General features: G+C 41.1%; 3 protein-coding genes across 12 annotated transcripts; all 3 read left to right on the top strand.

Moving 5' to 3' along the window:
* The first annotated feature begins 1,573 nt into the window (after positions 1–1,573).
* LOC121677974 (membrane-spanning 4-domains subfamily A member 4A-like) lies at positions 1,574–5,975 on the top strand. Of its 6 annotated transcripts, none has more exons than XM_042057123.1 (9): positions 1,574–1,614; positions 3,219–3,408; positions 3,758–3,926; positions 4,094–4,204; positions 4,670–4,726; positions 4,934–5,095; positions 5,173–5,286; positions 5,377–5,451; positions 5,554–5,975. In XM_042057123.1, the coding sequence occupies exons 2-9, from the start codon at positions 3,260–3,262 to the stop codon at positions 5,659–5,661; spliced, it is 945 nt and encodes a 314-aa protein (XP_041913057.1). In that variant the 5' UTR covers positions 1,574–1,614; positions 3,219–3,259; the 3' UTR covers positions 5,662–5,975. The 6 variants fall into 6 exon arrangements, 5 of the variants coding, with proteins under 5 accessions (XP_041913057.1, XP_041913061.1, XP_041913056.1 ...); XM_042057127.1 differs by having other exon boundaries at positions 1,592–1,614; positions 3,366–3,408; XR_006021123.1 differs by lacking the exon at positions 1,574–1,614 and having other exon boundaries at positions 2,414–3,408; positions 5,025–5,095.
* A 1,962-nt stretch (positions 5,976–7,937) lies between these two features.
* On the top strand, positions 7,938–11,589 carry LOC121677908 (holocytochrome c-type synthase). Of its 2 annotated transcripts, none has more exons than XM_042057053.1 (7): positions 7,938–8,046; positions 8,586–8,736; positions 8,870–9,039; positions 10,029–10,177; positions 10,383–10,502; positions 10,611–10,697; positions 10,807–11,589. In XM_042057053.1, the coding sequence occupies exons 2-7, from the start codon at positions 8,616–8,618 to the stop codon at positions 10,997–10,999; spliced, it is 840 nt and encodes a 279-aa protein (XP_041912987.1). In that variant the 5' UTR covers positions 7,938–8,046; positions 8,586–8,615; the 3' UTR covers positions 11,000–11,589. The 2 variants fall into 2 exon arrangements, with proteins under 2 accessions (XP_041912987.1, XP_041912986.1); XM_042057052.1 differs by having other exon boundaries at positions 7,984–8,046; positions 8,595–8,736.
* Positions 11,590–11,710: 121 nt separating this feature from the next.
* Positions 11,711–15,947, top strand: znf414 (zinc finger protein 414). Of its 4 annotated transcripts, none has more exons than XM_042057056.1 (7): positions 11,711–11,860; positions 12,329–12,455; positions 12,549–12,659; positions 13,082–13,187; positions 13,373–13,763; positions 14,110–14,169; positions 14,974–15,108. In XM_042057056.1, exons 1-6 carry the CDS (start codon positions 11,858–11,860, stop codon positions 14,161–14,163), a joined length of 792 nt encoding a protein of 263 aa, XP_041912990.1. In that variant the 5' UTR covers positions 11,711–11,857; the 3' UTR covers positions 14,164–14,169; positions 14,974–15,108. The 4 variants fall into 4 exon arrangements, with proteins under 4 accessions (XP_041912990.1, XP_041912989.1, XP_041912988.1 ...); XM_042057055.1 differs by having other exon boundaries at positions 11,712–11,860; positions 14,110–14,180; positions 14,974–15,110; XM_042057054.1 differs by lacking the exon at positions 14,110–14,169 and adding an exon at positions 15,682–15,947 and having other exon boundaries at positions 11,719–11,860; positions 14,974–15,126.
* The last annotated feature ends 1,128 nt before the right edge of the window (positions 15,948–17,075 follow it).

Raw genomic sequence — 17,075 nt, 5'->3', positions numbered from 1 at the left:
AGTAACTTGATCACGTGTGGCGTAAATTCCCGATTAACCCGTACTACGAAAGGTGGATAGGTTTTAACCGAGGTATGCTGCCATGTGATTTACGCTGCATCTCAAACCTGCTCTGAGCAGGTTATGTTCTTGGTTAACCCGAGGTTTCCGTTAACCACACCCTTTATAAGTAGGCGACCACCCCAACACTAACAATTCGAGACTATGTCGGCGTACCTGGATGATCCATACGACATCGGAGCGCAAATCGTGAGGTGCTCTCTTCGAGGGGTTTTAGAGACCGCCATATATATATATTATAGACAAGGTAGAATAATTATCAAGGCAGATGCAGAATTTGTAACTCGAAGATATAGATTGTTATTCGAGGGAATTCGTTATCTTTGTCAGATGATCTAGGCAGAAGTCTCTAATGTCACCCGTCATAGGAATGCCCTTACGTGGACATTCATGTTTTCCATCTAATCGGTGATGCTGAGCATCTGAGCAAGAATACTGTATGTCCGAAAATAAATCGGACATAGGCCTAGCCTAGCCTACAGTATGCTGAACATCTGAGCAAGAATAGCCTAAAATAAATCGGACATAGCCTAGGCCTAATAAATTAAAATCACCATTTTAACAAACTTGTTGAATTGAATGTCATATTACTGTACCCTGCACATAAAGGCTACACATTTCCACAGCACCAGAATCCGACGAATGCCTCCCTCAACCCCTTCCACAATCGGCCTTCCACTATTATTTGCGATGGCCAACTCCTCTGCTACTGTAAAACACTCCTTACAGTAGTGTTCAAAGACACCTTTTTCTTGTTAGCTGTAAAACAGAGGCCAAGTGAAGGCTATAAGCATACTAGGCCTACATGTTTTCATAATTAAGAAATATTAATGCAAGCTATAACTATATAAACCTACTATTGATTTGTGCTGATGTACTTTTTCAGCTGGAAATTAGCAAATGTGGGCAGCAATGTCCAGACTCCTCTGGTATTGGATGGACACCATGCCGAGGTAATTAGCTAGTTAGCCTACTGAGTGTGTGAATTATAAACGCTAAATGATGCGCGTGCACACACACACACAAGTCAAGTCAAGTTTATTTATATAGCGCATTTCATACACAGAGGTCATTCAATGTGCTTTACATAAACAAACCAAACAATAATAACAAATAAAAGCATAGAAGGGCAACATAGTCAAAGAATAGTTAAAAGGTAAAGATCATAATAAAAAGAAAACATAAAACACAAGGTAAAATCATTTAAAAATAGGCCTAAAGAATAATTAATAAGCAAAAAAAAACAAAAAGGCATAAGTAGTAGAAAAGTAATAAAAGACAAGGTAGAATAATTATCAAGGCAGATTCAGAATTTGTAACTCAGTGCAGTTAGCAGAAAGCATCTGAGAACAGTTTGATCTTAAGTCTAGATTTAAAACTGGCTACAGTTGGGGCCTTTTTGATGTCATCCGAAAGTTGGTTCCAGAGCTGAGCCGCATAGCAGCTAAAAGCTGCTTCACCATGTTTAGTTCTAACAGTAGGTTTTACTAACAGGTTTTTCACCTGGGACCTGAGAGGACGAGAAGGTGTGTACTGCTGAAGCATGTCTGACAGGTATTTAGCTCCTACTCCATTTACTGATTTATTAACAAGCAATAGTGCTCTAAAGTTGATTCTGTGACTTACTGGAAGCCAGTGCAAGGACTTAAGAATTGGAGTAATGTGGTCAGTTCTTTTAGTTTTTGTTAGAATCCTAGCTGCTGCATTTTGTATCACCTGAAGCTGTTTAATAGTCTTTTTTGGAAGGCCTGTGAACAGTCCATTGCAGTAATCAACCCTGCTGGAGATAAATGCATGAATGAGTTTTGACATGAAGTCATGTTTTGACATCAGCCCTCTGAGTTTGGCAATATTTTTGAGGTGGTAAAAAGCTGATTTAGTTATTGCTTTCATGTGGCTTTTGACATTTAGATCACTGTCAATTAATACACCAAGATTTTTAACAGTATCCTTTGCCTTCAACCCTTTTGTGTCAAGGAGAGTGGCAACCCTAAGTCTTTCCTCCTTTTTACCACATATAATTACTTCAGTTTTTTCTTTGTTCAGCTGAAGAAAATTTTGAGACATCCAGGTGTTGATTTGTTCTATACACTGACACATAGATTCAAGAGGACCATAGTCGTTTGGTGATTGAGCTAAGTAAATTTGTGTAGCTATGATGCATAGCTATGATATGAAATCAAATTATTTTGGATGATTTGTCCAAGTGGGAGCATATAGAGGTTGAATAATAGTGGCCCAAAGATCGACCCCTGGGGAACACCACAGGTCAAGGACGTTGGTGTTGAGGTACAGTTTCCGATGGCAACAAAGAAGCTTCTTTCTTGTAGATATGATTTTAGCCAGCACACACACACATTTTATATACTTTATTTAAAGTCAAGTCAAGTTACATTAGGAATCAAATCTTCTGAATAATCCAGTAGATTAAAGCAGTTCAGCTATCTATCATGAGTCTACAGGGGTGTGCACACACACACACACACACACATACGCACACACACACATACTATATTTGATCACATACACTGATCACTTAGCAACCACATGTCATTGAACATTTCACTCTGATTTACTTTAGTATATGAGATAAATAAAACTCCTTGTACAGTCGGTCAGATGTCAGGCATAATAACTGGTGTGCTGTTGGGTAATTTTCAGTGATATTGACATGGTCTTCCTGAGCCATACTCTGTCTTGAGATCTTATCCATTTCACCCTTGTTTTGTGATTTGTGAGTGAAATGGCAGTATGGAAAGACCAACTTTTGTTGAACTACAGGCATAGCTGGTCCCTGCTATTGAAAAATAAGTGCATTTGACATACCAGATTGACTGAAAGCTCAAAGTAATCTTCTTGGCCATCTTGGTTGTATCAGGTAGGCGTGTTTTTTTGTGTGCACGCACGCACACGTGTCTGGGGCCCAGGTAGGGGGCCAATGAGCTCTCAGTGCCCAGGGGCCCTTGGAAGTACAGCCGTGCTGATTCTGGGTTTTGTTCAGCAACCCAGCTGCTGAGTTAGTGCTTTACAACCGTGTCCTTCCCCTCCTTTACCAGCTGTTTCATTATTCTTCCAACTGTCCCATTTTTGACGACTTGAATTGTACTGTAATACAAGTGTTAACAACTAGGGGGCAATGTTTAATCACTTTCTGTTAGCTCTTTCACAACATAAACAACATAATTACACCTGAGGGACCATGGCAAGCTCTCATCCTACTGTGGTTGTCACAGAGACCATGAGCAACACAATTAAGACTACCAGTTGCCCTGGTCCTAAGGTAACACTGTTTATCTGTGATCAAGACACATTTCCTGCCCTTCTACATTCAAGCAGAACTCGACAAAAGTAAGTGTGGGTGGTTTTCTCTCTTCTCTGAATGCCGTTAAGAATGAAAGGTGGTCAATGATATGATAAGACAATATAGAGGTAGATTACTATAAGTGGAAGGAACACAAATTGTGTTAATCATCAGCCTCAAATATTTTTTTATTTTTTATTTTTTAAATTAAAAAGCTCCTAAATGAAAAGTAGTCAAGTGTCAAGTTAAAGGCAGACTCGGTTTAAAAAGGCTATACGGTTTGGCCACAGTTATTGACAGAGGAGACTTGTTATAAAACTTTTGTTATTATTACTTTTCACACACACACTCTTCACACACACACACACACACACACTCTTCACTGATGTATTTTAGGTACACCACAATGAGCAACTGTGATCCGTCCTCCAATGGCTTTGTGGTCGTTACCCATGTGTATCCACAACAAAGTGCCCAAAGTGATGTTTTACCCCAGACTGGAGCTGTGCCAACAGCCTCATCTCCGATTGGGAAATTCCTTAAAGGAGAACCAGCAGTCCTGGGAGTATGTTTATAATTGACACCATCACACTGCATCAGGCTGAAAAAGGCTCACATATAAATTGCTACATTTCAAGAAATGGTAGCATGCTTTCTTAATCAACTGTAACACGTTTTTGATGTATTTTTCCTGCATGTTTCTGAATAGCCTATATGTTTAATTTCTTGCAGACGGTCCAGATAATGACTGGCATTGTTGTATTCTTGTTTGGCATTGTGACTGCATTTCAATCATCAACAGTGTCCTCTTTCTCTGGTATCATGCTCTGGGGATCAATTAATGTGAGATTAATTCCATTTTTTCTGCAGTCACAACATTTACTGAATTCATTAGCAAAGTCCATCAATATTATGCTCATTTTTATAAATACAGTATTTTTTCATGTATTAGCCACCCTGTGTATAAACCACAGGACAGTGTTGTATGCTAATTCAAAACATAAAAATTGATACAAAAAAGAAGTATTGACCACATCCATGAAATAAGAATGAAGAAATGCATCCGTGTAGCCTGCCCCCATGCATGAACCTCATAGCTGAAGAAAGTTTGCAAAATCAATGTGTAAACTTTGGATAATAGATGTGAAATTACAGTCCTCTCCATTAAATTACAGTACTCTCTATATTTGTATACTGTACCGTAAATGATAAATGCTGTATATTTCTGTCTCTGTTTACAATCTAAAACATAGTTGTTGTTTTTTTATATCATTGGCTACCTAAATGTAAAATGTCCTCTTTTTTTAGTACATTATAGCAGGCTCTCTTACTGTTGAAGCCAATAAGAGGCTCTGTCAGTGTTTGGTGAGTCATTACAGATTATCTAACACTCAGTTCCTGATTTCTTCATGACATATATTTTTATTGAGTTATTTGCATGTGTGTTAGCCTGGCCTCGGCATGCCTACGCTACATGTGTGTGTGATGACGTATTGATCCTCATGGTTTTCAGCTTTGAGTTGTGCTGTATATCTAAGATATCTTGTTATTGTTTTCTGTTTTATCTTGCAGCTCAAGGCATCACTGGTGGTGAATGTCATAAGCACCATAACTGCTGGAATCTCCATAATTTTACATAGCTTTGATTTCATTGTCCTAACAGACTTTCATCACAGTTGCCGTTATGAAGGCCATGACACTTATGATTGTTGGAGGAGTAGGGCATTGTTCTTGGTATGTATACCTCAATTAATATACTATTGCATTCTGTAACATACATAATATAATATTTTGAATTTCCCCCACAACAGACCAGGGCAAGGGGGATTGCTGGAGTCATGATAGTTTTGTCAGTGCTGGAGTTCATTGTTTCCATATGCGTATCTGCATTTGTCTGCAAAGCCACCTGCTCCTCAAATACTCAGGTGAGTATATAGTGACACTTGTTGCCCACTAGTCAGTCAAATTAGTATTGACTACACCTCTCTGAGCATGTTGTTGTTGTTTTTTTGCAGGTGGTCGTTTCAAGCCAGGTGCCCCCACCTTTTCTCATCTCCTGCGCATCTGCTCCTCCATTGAACACCTGTGAGGTACAGAGTCATGGAGAAGACCATTATGACTGACCTTACTGGCATGTGGGTGACTGGCTTGTGGATCCCTCAGCTAACCTTTTCATTTGGGCGTTTTTCCAGATGCCTCTCTTCCTGCCTAGTCTGGGTTCCCCTTTTCATCACAGCCGTGTTGATGGTCCGAGGGATGGCAAACCTGAAGATCTGCCCCCAGTGTACACCGCTACCTAAGGATGAGTCAGGTGCCTTCGTGTAATAATAATGATAACTTAGATTTGTTTATCGCCTTTCAATATATCCAAGGTCGCTTAACAAAAACAAAAAAGGAGGGGAAGGCCTCAGTGAATAGGTGTGATTTTAGGAGTCCTTTGAATGTGCCTATAGGGGGCACTGCGTACATTCAGAGGCAGATTGTTCCATAGACTGGGAGCAGCAGCACAGCAGTAGCAGGGGAGACCAGCATCTGGTGCCCTTTCAAGTCAAATCATATGTGTTCTTAGTGAGCAAGGGTGAATAAGTAAAGTGAAATAAACCCCTGAAGTCAACTAGCGTGTTCTGAGTCACTTCTTTGAATCGCATCTCAATTGAATGCAAAATGAGAGAAGATGTTATCATCATCCAGTACTTCTGTTTTATATAGGTCAGAACCATTAAGGCTTTATTGAACTGACTATAATAGATAATGTTTCCCTGTTGTTGTCTAATGAATTGCCATCATTAATAGCCTAGTGGTGTGTATCATTGCAATCTCAGTTATCAGCAATGTGTGTCTGTTATGTGTTTACAATCACTTGCATTTGCTGTTAAATGTCTTAAAAAAGCAAATAAAAAAACAATATTCAGCACAACCTGCTATTTTGAATTGCATTCTGTCCATACAGTGATAACTTATTGCAGTTCAACACACAAAGTGAAATGTAACTGGGGAAAAGGACACAGGAATAAAACTGAAAGAAGCTCTTCTAAAACAATTTGGACGTCCAAGTTGCTTACTGCATTGTCTAACATTGGTTACATCTGCCAGTGTGTCGTGGCACTACTTATGGTCCTTCATGGTGCATAACATACTGCAGTTCATCCAGAAACCTAAACACAGTGTGTGTGTGTGTGTGTGTGTGTGTGTGTGTGTGTGTGTGTATTTTACACACCTTGTAATAAAGTCAAGTCACAAAGGTAAAAAGTAAATGGGAAAACAAATGGGAAATAAAAATTAAAGAGGCTCTTTTAAAACTAGAATACAAAACAAAATTCCTGTGTGTGAGTGTGTACACAAAACCACTACAAAATGACTTGAAGGATGGCAAAGGCTGGGGCTAGAAGTGTTCCATGTAGGACCCGTGGACCAGACTGAATCTAAGCATTTGCAGTACATCATACAAACCTGTCTCATGATCTAGTAAGCCCTGGAAACTGGAGGCTGACTTTCAGATGCTGTATTGAGCTGTGCAGAAGAGGCTGAAGATACCAAACTGGGCCTTTGAATATTTTTACCCTGACTGGAGATAGTATTCATAATAGCCTAACAGGGCTCTTCAATTGGCGGCCCGCGGGCCATTTGTACTGGCCCTTTAAGCGCATGCTGTTCTCCACTCTTGCATCTCTCGTTCGCTTTAAAGGAATTATCCGGAGTAAAATGCACTTCAGATCAATTTACGGATGATTGGGAGTACATACGTTGAGTTGACATCAAAATCATGTCATTCTGATGTGTTTTGAGAAAGTTCGATTTTACCGCTTTTAGTCAAAACTCGTTAGCCTGTTAGTGACCAGGGCATCTCATTTCGCTGCTACAAAACACTATTTTTATTCCTCTTCTACAGTTCCAAACAACATTACACTTACGTGGTAGTGAGTAGAGGGTCCCTAAAGCCAAACCAAAGTATCCCGAGGTCTTTATGTGGTCGTATAGAGAGTCCAGAATGAATTTCATCAAGCCAGTACCTTTTCCGGAAATGTTGCTGCTGCAGCTGGCATCTTTAGGGGAAAGTCCATAGGAGGAAAGTCCATGGAAATCTTGGACCTAGCAGTACTGTGCAAAGCACAGATTCCATTACTGTTATCTTATCACCGATTCCATTCCATATTAGCCATCAACAACCAGTTAAAGATGTTGTTATGCATGTACAAAATACAACATTTGAACACCCCTATTGCTGCTGTTGTACTTAATTGTATCTACAGCTGTAATGTGATTACTCATATTTCAAGCCGCATTTCTCCGGCCCCTCAGTTGTGATGCTTTTCATGAACTAGCCCCCATTACAAACTAATTGAATAGCCCTGGCCTAGTATGTAGGCTTCAGATGGATATAGGCCTATCTCTGGATTTCAGTTTTATTGATATTTTTATTAGGACTATTAATATACTCATTTTGTTTGTATTTTATTTATATTCTGGGATTTTGTGATGTAGTTGACCGGGTTAACATTTCACTGTGTATGCTATATGACAACTAGGCTAAATCTATAATTGAATATCGAATCAATCACAGTACAGACTGCGCAGACTTATGAATACTTGAACGTACCCTTGTGATGCAACTGGGACGAAAGGCATTGTGGGTTGCATGAGGTGAACGTTGTGCACGACATTGAAGGGAGCTTGTTTCTGTCAAGGTAAGCGGTTACTTTTATGGTACAATTCAATATGTAAAGTGATTTTCCTTGGTTAAAAGATGCTGTGATGTATTTTGATTGAGGGTGTTTTCGAATGACAATAGTTGTGTTTTATAACCGCGCTAACGTAACGAATTGATAGCTTGCTGTCTTACTGAGATGCCGGTTGACCAATAACTTACTTAACCTTACGTTAGCTGCTCAGTATTATCATTTACCACTCCTGCTTTTTCTATGGGTTGTGTTTTTTAGTGTTACGCAAGCTAATTACGAAAGGAAATGTCAATTTAGCCATTAGCGAACATGAAGCTATTGATGCACAAGGCGTTCGGATTTATGGTTATCATAGATCCAGGTCCTGTTTTAAGTCGATTTGAGCCGTATTTCAAGCTTCATATCGATAATTGACTAAGGAAGTTACTGGAATGTCATCTGCATGTTGAACTTGAAGCCGTGATTGCCTAGCCCTGGCAGCCGCTAGGGGCGCGTCTGGATTTATAGGCTAGTGATTGCCTTAACTTTACCATCATTGACTTCAGCTTTAATAGGTGTATGGTCGGACAGTGACGATGACCGAGACTGTGTCCAACCACATGGGCTCAGTGAAGGTCGAGACCTTCTCTTCCCCAGAATACAGCTCTGGATCTGCACCACCACGGAGCTGTCCCATGCATCAGGACCACACACAAAGTAAGAATAAGGCAACATGGGAGGACACTGGTCTAATCCTCATGACAGTCAGTGTGCAACATTTTACTCCATAGACAATGCACTGTGACTTCCAAAGTGACAACCCACTTGATATAATGCTGCCTTTTTCCAGGTGCTCCTCCCCCAGAATGCCCCATGCACAAGGCGTCTGCACCAAAGACTTCCCCTTCTGTCCCAGAGACTCCTGCTCATCAGGACCGAGCCTATGAGTTTGTAGAGTGTCCAATGAAGGCAGCAAGAGGAGAGAATGGAGCAATGTCTGACATAAACCCTGCAAACATGGTATCATCACTTACAATTTCATTTAGTAAAGGTACTCTAAGCGATGTTGGGTAATTCTGTTGACTTCTGTCACTTCTGTTGATGTTCAAACAAAACAGAGAGCTAGCTCGCCCCTCCCTCCCGTGCCACTGAAACTTCTGAACGTTTATCTTGTCTGAGATTGGCAGGAAGAGTTTATGTTTCATGGTCCATGCTGGACCAGGCTGTTTTTGTTGCTGTTTTTGGAGCCTGGGCTGTCGACAGAGACTGTGTTTTTTTTACAGTGTATACAGCTAGCGGATGATAAGGTGATGTTTGCTGTATGTGACAAAAAATGTTTTATCTTAGAAACTGTGTAACATCGCTTAGAGTACCTTTTAATTTAGCAAATGCTTCCAACCAAAGCAACTTACATATGTCAATAATATTCAGGGTTATGGAATTTTGGAAAGTCTATTCCAGACATGGAAAGTCAAAGAATTTTATCAGTTTGGGGGCAAAGTCAGGGAATTTTGTCAAAATTTTGCCAAAATACATTTATATAAATATATTTCCATTCAGAATTGGTGTATATCTGGTTATTAGCTTTACTGCTTGTTTGAGTAATTGTGGTTAGCCCAACTTTGTTTATTCATTGACCATTTATTCACCTCCCGCTCTAAAAAAGTAAAAGATTTTTGAACACTGCACGACTGTTCTGAAATCTTTAGTCGTGTATTGTACCCTTCATTATATAGTAGGTCATAGATAGAGATGGATAGATACTTTATTGATCCCTAGGGGAAATTCAAGAAGGTCATGGAAATTTGGGGGGGTTGTCAGGGAATAGTCATGGAGTTTTACATTTCATTTAGAGTGGGAACCTTGTATATTGCAAGGGCCATTCAATTGTCCCTGTAAAATGTGTGTAATTGGGCTACTAGCCATTTAATTTCCCTGAACTTTCAATGCTGATTTTATATGCAAACGCTATTATCTGACCTGTGACCTTGTGAATGGGTGTCTTGCAGATGCCCCCGCCCAACCAGACGCCAGCAGCTGGTCAGCCTTTCCCTCTGTCTGTGAACAGACAAGAGTCCACAATCCCCCGGGCCGGGTCTGAACAGAACTGGGTCTACCCATCAGAACAGATGTTTTGGAACGCAATGCTACGCAAAGGGTGAGCTTACTGGCCAAGATGCTGGGGTTTTTAGCCATACATTGTACTTACTACTTTCTTATCAGACAAACATTTATACAGAACGTTAGTATTAGAACAGACTCGGGTCATTAGTCAGAAGATGTATTTGATCAAACCTGTTTCACAAGACCATTATTGTGTAACCATCACTAAAATAACACATTTAAACCTCTGCTGAAATTAGATGGCGCTGGAATGAGGGTGACATTGGACAGAAGGACATGAAAAGCATCATCAAGATTCACAACCAGAACAATGAGATGGCTTGGCAGGAGATCCTCAGATGGGAGGCTCTTCATTCAAAGTGTGTAGAGAATGATTGACTTCCCAGCATAAGTTGGTGTCAGATTAACTCAAAATGTTAGAGAGAGTAGCCTAATAGATCAATGTAATCTTTTTTTGTGTGTAATAGAGAGTGTCCTTGTGGTCCAACTTTGGTTCGGTTTGGAGGTAAAGCAAAGGAGCTCACACCAAGAGCCAAGTTCCGCCATTGGATGGGGTACGGTTCCCCCCCACCCCAGTAATCATTAATTAAAAAAGACTGGATCTCTGTGCTGGGTAGTAGCAGTGTGATTAAACCATCCTATTTTACTCTTTGTGATTTTCAGGCATGAATTACCATTTGACAGACACGACTGGATTGTAAATCGTTGTGGAAAAGAGGTCCGTTACGTCATAGACTACTACGATGCTGGTCTCTCCACCAAACACACCATTCTAGATGTGCGGCCTGCTCTAGACTCCATTGGAGCAGTGTGGGACCGCATGAAAGTTGCATGGTTTCACTGGACCTCCTCATGACTCCTGACCAGTAGGGGGCATTGGTCACTATCAACAATTCATGTATTCTGCCAGAGAAAAACTAATACCCATTGTGCTTTGAAATCAACTTCTGCATCTTTCACCAGTCAACCTTTAAGCAATAATTACCAGTGATGCTTCTGAGAGGTGGCCTTAGTTGGCCTTGCTTTGGTCCTAGGGTAGAAATTCCATATTTTGTTTTTAAATTCATTTGAGTATCTGAATAGAGGATTGACGGCACATAGTGTGGTTTATAGATGGCTGAACACACCTGTGTGAAGGCGATTTATTCATTTCATGGGAGTATGCAATGCATAGTATTTCTTATACATCAATTGTGGATACAGGAAACTGTCATGATATTCAACTCCTCTATAATAAGGTGTGAGTTTCAAGAGTACATGGTTTGAAGCTTCCTTTTTGGATATGTTGATATCGTATGATTCTCTTGCTTGGATGCATATGTTTATTTTATGCACATTATTTGTTGCCAGAATTCTAAACAGTTAAAACGCATACATAACTGAATAGTTATGATTTTTTTGTCTGAGCTGTCACATAATAAAATGTTATTTATTTGTAATCACTGATTATTGTTTTTGTGATTACTTGGTTTGTGAAAAGAATATATCATTAACTTTTATTACTGTGACTAACTTTTGGCTGGAGTGGAAGCTTTCCCAGCTACATTATCAGTGCAGTGGTGTGTACGTGCACCTATACGTGACCACTGCAACAATTCGCCGGTAGGGGGTGCCGTTAAGGGACACTCCCGTCAGAGTTAAATAAGCGCTCGGCTAAAGCTAACGTCGGCCTTTTAGAGACAAGAATCCAATTGTAAGCTTCTATAAGGACTTTATGGTATGTACATTAGATGCATGTGACTGATTGGGTAAATGCATTCAACGTTGGTTTGGTTTCTTTAAGTCTCGGCTGTGACAGTAGGCCTACTGTAAATGGACTGCCCTAGCCTGCAACACCAAGCTAACTCGTCTATTCAAATTTGGCTATGCTAGCGTGTAGTCTGGTAGACCTGACTATCATAAAGTGTGATTAGGTTGTTGATCACGAGACGTATGTTTTAAGTTATGTTAATATTTCAAAATTTAACAAAATTGACGAGATAGCTTGGGTGCAGGCATATTTGAACGTTAACTGTTATCCACATAGCTCCAAGTTTTTCTTCCATCTTTGTGTGATACCGTTAAGTTATCTTATATATCTGAGTATCTTTATACAGTCTGTTAGTAGCGTTATGCGTTGTTGAAATTTGCTGACTTAACGGAATCCTTTCCTTGATAAACTTGAGACATTATTTCCCCCAGGTAGTCTGAGCTAGCGAAACTGTTGTCCTCTGACTTCACTGGTCTGACTGTTTACACTCCTGAAATTGCAAACATGTCCACCGACGTGAAGCCTGCCATTGTACAGTCCACCAATACCACGATGCCAGCAGGTATAAATAGAGATTTCACTCTTGTGTATGTGTATGGCTTCAACGTACATAATGTTGCTCTTTCATCCTTTAGTTCATTTTATTTTACCGCAGGCAGCAGTCGCGCATCCTGCACAATCTACGGGTGCAAGAGGTCCTATACGGACATGACGGCGCTCCACAGTCACATCAACGACCACCAGATTCCTGCAGAGTCTTTGCCAGGTGAACTGTTCTACTGTGTTTAATTGTCATTTAATGCCGTGGTGTCATGCCATGTGTTCGTATATGGACTTGGCATGAGTATGTTGAGAGTATTCCTTACCACGCTGTGGATGTAGAACATTGTGTTTGCTTGGTTTTGTTTAGAGCAAAGGAAGACCATGTCTAAAGGTGATGTTTATGGGGCAGCTTTTTGAGCAATGTTGCTTGACAACCACATCACCAGTTCCATGTTTTCTGATTGGATGATCATGAATGTTTGCCAACTGATTATTAAAGTTCTTTTGAAAACTTGAATTAGCCAGAACTCACTTAACAACATTGCTCAAAAAGTCTAATTGTGTATCATCAGCTTTATTCATAAAGCATGGTGTAACTTGTTTATTCCTCCTTCCTGTCATCTCTCACCTAACCTCTGTGAACAGAGAAAGTATTCCTGTGCTCTTCATTGGGCTGTGAGGGGTCATTCTCCAGCATGCAACAGCTAATGGAACACATGAGGGTCCACTATAAGCCAAATATCTTTTTCATGTGAGTGTGTGAAATTATAACTTTTTGAATATGACGATGTTTATAACTGGTAGCATTTTAAAAAAATCTTTATGAACTTTATACTTGTATTATCTATCTTAAAACAAAGAGTGGCATAACGAAAATATGTTTAAGACCTGGAACACACATATTTATTGTTCTATTTTTTTTCTTCTTCTCTGTAGCTGTGAGAGTTGCCGGGCCAAGCTGCGATCCTATCGCACACTGCTGAAACACCTGCAAACCTGCGCTAAAGTAGCCAAGAGCAAGGCAGCGCGTGCAGGAGCGCTCGGTGAACAAGGGCCCGAGTCTGAGCTTGCGACCCCCATCTCAGCACCTGACCCATCGGAGGCGTACAAGGAGGAGGATATGGAGACAGAAATCAGCCTGCCGCCCGCAGAAACCCCCACAGCTATGGGGCGTTCACCCGACCCCCTGCTCTCTTCCAGTCCCAAGGAGGCGTCCTGCTCAGAGTCCCAGCAGTGTGCCTCAGACCTCCCCCATCGCAACCACTGTCCTCCCCCTCGCCTCAGAGTGCTTCAGCTGCCTCCAATGCTGTCTGGAGGAAAAATCAAGGTGAGCCATACAGTATGCTTTCGCTTCTGCTGTTGCCATATTCTCTCTCTCTCTCTCTCTCTCTCTCTCTCTCTCTCTCTCTCTCTCTCTCTCCCTCTCTCTCTCTCTCTCTCTCTCTCTCTCTCTCTCTCTCTCCTCTCTCTCTCTCTCTCTCTCTCTCTCTCTCTCTCTCTCTCTCTCTCTCTCTCTCTGTTTCTTGAGAGCTGAAGGAGAACAATGTCCAGAGAAGCTTTCCTAAGATCGACTTTGAGTCCTGACCTGTGTGTGTGATTTCATGCTGAGAGCCATTGCAGAGCTCTGCCGTTGTGAGTGAACTGTGTTTTGTCATGTTGCACTGTCCTGCCAGACACGCCTGGGCCTCAAATGCACAGATGGAACTCTCCAAGCAGTCACACTATAAGTAGAGGTACGGTCCAGGTGAGGCCTTAAGAAACCCACTAACTCACAAAGGTGCATCCACACACTATGAAGACCCACACATGCACTCAGATTTAATCTCTAATCTAAATCTGTTGATAAGTTAGAGGTTTACTCTTACCTATCAACCTTTGAGCTCGGCAAATTTGCTACAGGCTGGGTGACACTTTTCCATTTCTTATTTTGAACCCCCCTCCCCCACCACACTAACCCAGCTAACCATTGCAGGTGTGGAGAGTGCGCTTCGCTAGCCAGCATCCTCTCCTCTTGCCTGCTGTCATTGTAGCGCACCCGCCCCACCCTTCCCCTCTGCAAGAGTTCTGTCTGGCAGCTTTCCGCACTCCTACCTCCACCCCACCAACCCCTGTTTTCATAACTCTGTCTGGTTGAGGTTCATACATGCCCTAATGGCTGTCATCCAGCTTGACCGGTGATACCTTAATGGCCGTCCAGCCTGGCTGGTGATGGCTTGTCTTGAAGTGCTCTGGCTGGCTGTTTTTCTTTGCTCTTAAACGTTATGATGCCTTGTTTGCCAATCCACCGATGTTCCAGTTTTTGCCACCTATTGCCAAGTATTTGACAAGAAATTGACACCCAATGATCTTCTCGAAAGATATTCCCAATAACATTGTGATCAAGGAAGGCTGAAAGCTTCAAGTTTAGCACATTGATTGAAATGATTCATGCCAGCTGTCCTTACAGTCACAAGCTTAATCGGTTTCACTGTATGGCCAGTCAGATATAATCTTGTGATGCTGTATCCCCTAGTCCCATCTTTTCTCTGGATCCTCAGGCCAGTCCTTCAGCAGCCGCATCTTATGGGAGCACACCAGGGGGCGCTACAACTGTCTCCAGTGTGGCCACAGCACCCCCAACCGCAAGGAGATGACCACTCACATCGAGGGCCAACATAAGAGCCCCTCTGGAAAAACATCCTCTGAGACTGGTATGAATCCCTCAATACTATCATTGTAAACCCTCAGACTTTAAGGCCTGTCCACACTGTTAGCAATAAGACATGTTTAACTATAACAATATGAATGTCCATATTGACCAACAATAAAGATAGTCTCTTCAGCTTCATTGATGTGATGTCTAAAATTTGATTGGTAGAGAACGCCGTTTCCAAGGAAATGTTTATGCCACTGTTCCCGCGTCTGTCACCTCATTACTCGCTGAAACGATGTGTGGCCGTCCAAAATGGAATTAATGGTCATTTCTGTTCTTAGGACTGGCCTTTCCTCATTTACCTGAGGCAGTGGTAGCGTAGTCGTTAAGGAGCTGGGCTAGCATATAGTAGTGTGGTAGCGTAGTCGTTAAGGAGCTGGGCTAGCATGCAGTAGCCTGAAAAGTTTGTTGTGCCCTTGAGCAAGGCACTTAACCCCAAGTTGCTCTGGGGACAATGGCCCTTGTAATATAACTGACATATGTAAGTCGCTTTGGATAGAAACCTATGCTAAATGAATAAATATAATTGTAAATCAATCTGTTTATGTTGCAGACGGAACAGAGAGCCCTACACAGCTACAGTCTCCATCAGATGGGGAACTCTCGGCCGATACCCACCCGTGACTCATTCTGCATCACTCAGTAGTGAATAAGGTCTTCGCCATTGCATCTCATGACAGCACTGAAAACTCGGTTGTAATATTTCATCAAAGGCTATTTTGTGACGCATATGAGAATATTTTGATGCTGCTTCAGTTGTATGTTTTTTGTCTTGTCTTTGTGTTACCCTACAGACTAATAAAATATTTCCATGCTGAAGATTTCGATTTGACATAGTATCATTGTTCATATTGTTTTCTTGCATGTGGTTATTTTAGCGTATTTACATGAAGCTTAAACAGTTTTTCATTCAGTCAGCTTTCATTTAACTTCCTTGTGCTATATGCTTCATCATCAAAATAACATAACAGTTTATCATTGCCCTACCACCCTAAAAACAATGAAATTTGACACTTAATCCTGGAGTATCTCCTGACCTTGATGTGACCTTACAATCATTATTGTAGGTGTACTCTGTTTTTATACACTCTTGCACTTTCCATTAAGACTAAACTGTTTGGATAAGCTGTTGAACTTCAAAATGCTAGTATGCACGGCAAAGACATGTACATAAAAGATCAATGAAAATCATTTATTAGCTCATGGCAATACATTGTGGGAATACACACAGAGAGATGTTTAGTTCTATGACATACAAACAGGGTTATAAGAAACAGTTAAGATGCAAGTTTAGATGCAAAAAGCCTCTAAACGCCACCTCCGTCAAAAATGAGATAAGGATGGTGAGTGAATGCTCTCCACACATAGTATACATTAATCAAATAATTTAGCTTAAAAACCTGCTAAATACCACTCTTTTCCTGGTCTGAAATATTGATTTGTTGGCAAAACCCTATAGGAGCCTAATAGAAAATGCTAATTTAAAAGAAAAGTGGTCAGACAGATTTGGAGAGCTTTTGGAATAATTAAATGTCACAAGGCTGTGTACAGTGTAGCTACTCGTGTGTGCTCATGTGCTGTATATAGTTTACCAGACTTGACAGTTTGGCAGGAGTGTGATAGTGATTAAGAGAAAGAAAGCTCCAGCTTTACAGAGAAGATACCAGATCACCAGGAGATACAACTCCTTCCCCACAGTCTCCCCAGTCGGCTTGTCTTCACACGTATCTGCCAAACACATCACAGAATGTTATAGACCATGGACATGGAGGCCATCAGTACTTCACAAGGACTTGAGTCTAGTTTGACAGAATCACACTGGTAGGCCCATGGCTTACCATTGATGTGAATGGACATGCTAGGACCAACGGCGAGTGTTGGCTCGATCTTGCACACATATGTCCCATTGTTTTCGCTGGAGGCCGTCGTTACAAAGTAATGGAGGAT

This window comes from Alosa sapidissima, chromosome 12 (genome assembly GCF_018492685.1).
Source record: "Alosa sapidissima isolate fAloSap1 chromosome 12, fAloSap1.pri, whole genome shotgun sequence".
In the NCBI taxonomy this organism is placed as follows: Eukaryota; Metazoa; Chordata; class Actinopteri; order Clupeiformes; family Clupeidae; genus Alosa; species Alosa sapidissima.
This window is presented reverse-complemented; position numbering and strand designations above follow the sequence as displayed.